The sequence below is a fragment of the Semicossyphus pulcher genome, unplaced genomic scaffold, assembly GCF_022749685.1.
Source record: "Semicossyphus pulcher isolate SPU_LCO1_2020_fin unplaced genomic scaffold, fSemPul1.0.p SCAF_11, whole genome shotgun sequence".
Classification (NCBI taxonomy): Eukaryota; Metazoa; Chordata; class Actinopteri; order Labriformes; family Labridae; genus Semicossyphus; species Semicossyphus pulcher.
Window position 1 is genome coordinate 23,420,263 of NW_027211615.1, and position 6,280 is coordinate 23,426,542.

The following is a 6,280-nucleotide window of genomic DNA, read 5'->3' on the forward strand; positions in this document are numbered from 1 at the left end:
TTAATATGTGTTTGCAGAATGAAGTAAACTAATTTTCGGATAGTCATAATTGTTCAAAGCAGAGGGGGTAAACAGTAGCACGAACCACGAACAAGCTCAAACCTGTAAACTTCTATTCTTGCTAGCAGGCTAGCTTTAATAAACCTTATAATAATGTTATCTACTGCAGGAATTCATCAATGACACAAGGTGAAGTTCCGTGTTTTGGTTGCAAATTGTTCGTCGCCGGTCACTTTTCATTTGCGGAATAATGAGCTGTGTTAGCCGACCTTTAACCCAGTTAGACATTGCTGTGTCCTTAAACGCACTCCTGTATATCAGCTGGAGGGTACATACCTAGGGTAAGCTCACATTGTCAATGACAATATTATATCCTGACAAACAATGTTAATGTGGCTTTCTCTTATAATGTGCATTGCCTTCTTTTAAAAAATGTTTCATAATGAGACAACCTACTTAAGTTGTATTAATGTCAGTATTTCCATTAGTATTGAACTAATGATAATAGGCTAATGTAGATATGGTAGAGGTTAATTTCGCAAATATTACCTTGCTTGGGACGCTCTAAATACACATTTTTATGGGTTTTTTTTAATAGTTAGTTTAATAGATTTTTCATCTGCACATTACAATGACTCTAAACACAGAGGCAAGAAGTAGTTTCCAGTTTTAAGCTCAAGGTTTGTATATACAATTATAGCAGAACAAGCAGCAAACCAAAAGGAGAAAATAAAAGTGTTTGTATTTTAAAATAATAAAGATTATTCAGGAAATAGAGCAAAAACTAGCATTAGCAACCACAAGATATCAGGGGTGTGTGAGTGTGATACAACTCACACACATAGGACCTTATTACATCCTGTCAAGCACATGTGGTAAATGGGGCAGTTCGCTTCTGCTGTCCCAAGATAAGAACAACCAAAAGCACCAAGAAATCAATATTTATGTACAGAATCTTACAGTACAACATTAAATTCAAATTGTTCAAATATTCTTATAAGAGGAGGACTATATAAGACTTGTGAAAACTCACACAGCAAAGATTTTTAGTTAAATTATTATGAATTAGTTTGGCGATTGTTTGTAATCACAACATTTGGTAGATGACTGTTTTTCTGAAACACTATTAACTCTGGATTGCTTTAACAGGTGCAGTGACAACATATTCTAACTAAAACAGAGGCCTCTCTTCAAGAGCTGAGATGGCTTACTCCCAGATCCGCCTGAGAATTCTCCCTAGCGCTCGCTGTTTCTTTGACAAACTGGTGCAGGTGAAAGTGGAAGGACTTGCTCCTCACAAACCAGTTAAACTAAGATCCAAGCTGGTGGATGACAGAGGGGTGATCTTCAAGGCTTCAGCCTTGTATAAAGCAGACGAAGCTGGCCAGGTAGATGTCTCCCGCGCACCCTCTCTGGGAGGAAGTTACACCGGAGTGGAGCCCATGGGTTTGTTTTGGTCCATGGCACCAGAGACTGCACACAAAAAAATCCTGAAGAAGAATGTGCTCACCCCGACAAAGGTGGAGATAGAAGCACTGAGTGGAGACACGGGTGAGCTACTAGCGTCTGAAACCAACGAGAGAGCATTCATGACCGAGGGGATGAAGAGGATACCTGTGCAAGAGGGAAAAATACGAGGAGTCCTCTTTATACCACCAGGTTAGTTGTGTGCTGAGAAAGATGTATTAAATGAGATGTCGGTATTCCTCTTAACATTTTTTGTTTTCTTGCTTTCTCCAGGAAAGGGTCCTTTCCCAGGAATAGTGGATCTGTACACATTTGGAGGAGGTCTTACCGAGCCCAGAGCCAGCCTTCTGGCAAGTAAAGGTTATGCGGTTCTGGCACTGGCCTATTTAGCCTACCAGGATTTACCCAAAAAAGTTGAAAAGTTGGATTTGGAGTACTTTGAAGAGGCTGTAACATATCTAAGGAGGCAGCCCGAGGTCAGTATTGATAATTCAAACCGGAAAGTTAATCACATTTATGTTAGAAACCCAATTTTAACCCCTTGCCACACCCTTTTTTAAGTATTTTTAAATCAGTATATTGAAAACAGTTTCAAATTAATTCTCCACATATGAAGTGGGATTGTATCATATTTTTAGAACAGTATTTGTATTTTTGTGTGTGTGGTTGCTGCCATCTACTGGCTTCTTTCTGAGGCTGCAATAGACACTAAAGATTTTAGGTCCTTCTTTGCACATCATGCATACTTAAGATAATTGGTGGATTCATTAATTGGTCCATTTAACCTATCAGCAACTATTGAGAAAACTGAAATGGCAGACAATCTCAACATCCAGCTTCTTATTTAAAGTTTTTGTGCATCCTTTTTGATAAAAACTTAACAATTTATGGACTGTTTGTCAGTCAAAGCAAGACTTTTTGATGGACAGTATTTTTTCACACACATATACCCCTTTCCCACCAAAATTTGCACATTGACGCAGGTTTTTCAGACCCAGGAAGACCTGATGCAGAGTTTCTCTTTTCCCATTGCCAGTGAAGTGTACTCCTGTCGGTCTCTTTTCTGCTGCGTCACCGTCTGACGTCACAAACACGCTCGAAACAGAGTTAGTAAACAGTGAAGATGTTACGGTGGTTAGGTCTTTATTGTATCTATCACTCATTCAGTCTGTTGATGTTCGAGCGCTGCTTGGACAGAGAAGGGTGGAATTTGTAGCTGAGATGAGCGACCAACGGAGCATAGCATCGCGTCGGAAAGGGGGCGAGGCAATAATTACATGGGTCTACTGCAGAGTCGTTTGACCCGGGTCTGAATGCTGATTGTAACCTTTCCCATTAAGAAAAAAAGCCGGGTATTTTGACCAGTGGGAAAGGGACTTGAGAGTCTTAAGTCAGGCCTAGATTCCCTTATCTGATGCTCTGACAAAAGTCTATCCAAAAATGTGTCTAGAAAAGGATGAAAAAAAACACATAACATGCACAAAATTCTAGGCTAATTAAAATAATTGCAGTGATCAAATGGCAATGGCAGTCAATGAAAAAAAACAATTAAGCCATAAATCAACACCCATATCAATGTGACCTAACTCTCACTAATCACTGCAATCACACAATAATTAATGACCAAATTATAATAATCAAATAACACCAAAATACAAACTGTCACAAATGTTATCATCATAAGTTAATTCAAAATGTATCCCCCCCTCCTTACATTAACAGCTCCTGTAGAACAATTAATTGATAAAAAATGTATAATTGACCAAATTCTTCTTCTGTGCAGGTCGAAGGCCCTGGGATTGGCATTATATCAATCTCTCACAGTGGCTGTATGGCTTTGGCGATGTCATCCTTCCTCTCTGGGATCTCAGCGACCGTCTGTATTAATGCCTGCAATGCAAACACGGTGATTCCTTTGCACTACAAGGACATCGTTTTACCTCCACTTCCTCCTCTCTTAGAGAATATTAAATTCTTAGACTCCGGGCTCTTAGATATACGAGATGCCTTACCAGACCCTTCCTTGGAAGAGAACAGGGCGTCATTGTTTCCAATCGAACGCGCCAGCTGCCAGTTCCTGTTCGCCGTTTCTGAAGACGACCACAACTGGAACAGTCAGTTTTTCGCCAAGCAGGCGGTCGAGACGCTGAGAAATAACGGAAAAAAGTCCTTCCAGCTGGTAAAGTACCCCAAAGCTGGACACTTTCTGGAAGTCCCTCACATGCCTTATTGTGCGTCCACGTTTCATGGAGCCGTCGGGAGCCCCGTGGTGTTTGGTGGGGAGCCAAAAGCCCACTCTGAGGCTCAGCTGGACCTGTGGGAACGAGTCCAGGAGTTCTTCAAAAGCCACTTAGTCAACAAGAGCTCTTAGCAAGCAATTGCTGCATCAAGTGTATCAAGGATCCTAGAGCTGCCTTCCTCAGCTTTGCTTGACCTTGCCTTTAGTTACTGATGAATTAAATTGTCTAAGGAGTATTAAATGATACAGATTTTACTCTTATCTGCTTTGGTTTAATTATGTGTAGATCTGAAAAGAAACTCAACACGCCTTAAAGGGCCAGTTGGCCGAGTTTCAACCTCAGTCCCATCACGCTATTATGGGGAGCTAATGGCATTATGTTAGGGAAAAAAATGCAATTTTTTCGCTGTGCCTTTGGAGGACGCTATCCGCTCCTCCAATGGGCCCCGGAAAACCTGGCCAGGCCAGGGAGCTTGCTAAACTACACTTCCTCAATCTAGGACGCCCGCCTCTGATGTCATGTCTCGTTCAAAATTGTCAGGTTTGAAATGTCGACTGCAGACCTGAAGATTTTTTTAGACGATACAGCCGTATATTCTCGTCGTATTTTGGATTCTGTACTGCTCTGAGCCGTTGCCTGCAGCGATCAATGTCCTTGACTGGAAAACAGTAGTATTTCACTCCAGCGTCTCTTGCGAAACCACAAGTTGTTTGTACAACTTTCTCCACAGCTAAGGCGCCAATTTATATATAATATTATTGTTTCTATTGTTTACAGAGAACACCAGCTTTGACTGACAGTGGCTTTTTCCAGGGGTGAATTGTCACATGGGTTCACACTAAAGTAAGGTATAGTTTTTTTTTTCAACAGATATGATTAGTGACAACAGAAAAAATAACAAGTGACGCTAATCCTGTCATGTTTCAATTACATCTAAGTATAAAACTAAGGCAAGGCAGTGAACGAACATGCACAATACCAGGACCCTCGATCTGACACATCTAAATGGAATGCAGCCATTATTACTGTTATTAACTACAGCCGTGAAAACAACCTATAAATCACAGCAATGGGAAATTAAATGCCTCAGAGTAACTAACGTTATGTGGGTTGGAATCAATCACTAATTAACGCTCGTTAATTACACTCATCACCTCTGTGTTGAAATTGTTTTTGTGTGGTTGCAGAGAGGGGTGGGTTAGTATTTTTTTTAATGTAAATGTCACCAAGCCGTGTGTGTAAAAGTAAAACGCTATTTGAACTGTAAAATATGTTTAACCTGTGTTATTTGAATGTTACTATGATGTCGCTGCTGTTGTAGGTTTGAAATGTTTAAACATGGCAGTAAGTGCAACAGTAAATGTATTGTTCATAATAATTACAGTATTATACAAAGCCAATCAGCAACCTCTAATCATACTCCCTCCTCTTGAGCCAATCAGTGCCATTTTAACACAGTTCAGCACAGCAGTGACGTTTATTGTTGTCCCTGAATAAACTCCATGAATGTGAAGTATTATCTGAGTAAATGTCGACCTCTAGTGGCAGCTCAGGCTTCCTACAGCCATCTGATGCGTCTTGCTTCTGATATAAGACATGTTGTGTCTCATAATACTGTTCAAGCTAATGAGTGGGAGGGGAACCTTCATGACGAAAGACTGTGAAACAAAAGCCTGTATTATGTAAGTAATTATAATTATTATTGTATTATTTAAAGTAACATTAATTGTTCTGTTGTGGTTGTGTTCCCAAGTTAAAGTTCATAACCTTGGATTTGACATGTTTATTTCAAAGGAAGTGAATGTACTTTGATGATGTAAGCTTTTCTCTTTGGGATTTTACTAACAATCCAACCTGCAAAGAGGCAAAGAGGATGACATCCCTACCAGAACATCCATCATTAGGAACACATGAACTTTTAATTTGTGAGTCAATTTTGATCTTGCCTCTCAGACACACTTTACTGTACTGTGCCTATTAAACAAGCTTGAAGATGTAATACAGGGAATTTCTTGAGCACGACAATGAGCATAATTATGTGTAACAGTGTTGACACTTTTAACTAATAAACTCTTTAATTAATTCTCACGCCTCTACGCACTGATGTTTACCTGCTTCTCTTTTGGTCTCACGGACCATCTCCTGTGGGGGATCCCTCGCTAGGTCACACGTGAGAGCATGATGAACCTGCAGTTTTTAATTAAATCAGGACTTCACCTTCTTATTAGGTACGCAGTTGATTGTTTAATCTATGACATGTCAAAACAAGCTTTATATACAATCATAAATAACAAAGAAAAGCAGCAAATACTTGCCTTTAGGAAGCTGGAACCAACAAATGTTTGACGTTATCGCTTGAAAAATGACAGACATGACTAATCGATTATCAAAATATAATATATAAATTTAGTTTTACCTGTCCCTACAGCTCTAATTACAACAGAAAGTAAATTATGAAACAGTGTTTTGTCTCTCTGAGGTATGTCCTCTCCTATTTTTGGTATTTTCTGCAAACCAAAGAGGAATTTCACGAGCTCGTGTGAGAGAACAGACTGAGTGAGACAACAGCAGGG

General features: G+C 39.8%; 1 protein-coding gene across 1 annotated transcript; it reads left to right on the forward strand.

The window, feature by feature from the left end:
• The first annotated feature begins 1,202 nt into the window (after nt 1–1,202).
• On the forward strand, nt 1,203–3,941 carry LOC138585028 (acyl-coenzyme A thioesterase 1-like). The gene is made up of 3 exons (XM_069657244.1): nt 1,203–1,659; nt 1,741–1,943; nt 3,251–3,941. The coding sequence occupies exons 1-3, from the start codon at nt 1,203–1,205 to the stop codon at nt 3,836–3,838; spliced, it is 1,248 nt and encodes a 415-aa protein (XP_069513345.1). The 3' UTR covers nt 3,839–3,941.
• Nucleotides 3,942–6,280: the final 2,339 nt, after the last annotated feature.

What these genes read in the sequence shown, in the direction of transcription:
- LOC138585028 (XM_069657244.1), top strand. Translation starts at nt 1,203, where the DNA reads ATGGCTTACTCCCAGATCCGCCTGAGAATTCTCCCTAGCGCTCGCTGT. An exon ending in AGTCCTCTTTATACCACCAG is followed by an intron (nt 1,660 to 1,740) that starts GTTAGTTGTGTG and finishes TGCTTTCTCCAG; the next exon opens with GAAAGGGTCCTTTCCCAGGA. An exon ending in ATCTAAGGAGGCAGCCCGAG is followed by an intron (nt 1,944 to 3,250) that starts GTCAGTATTGAT and finishes TCTTCTGTGCAG; the next exon opens with GTCGAAGGCCCTGGGATTGG.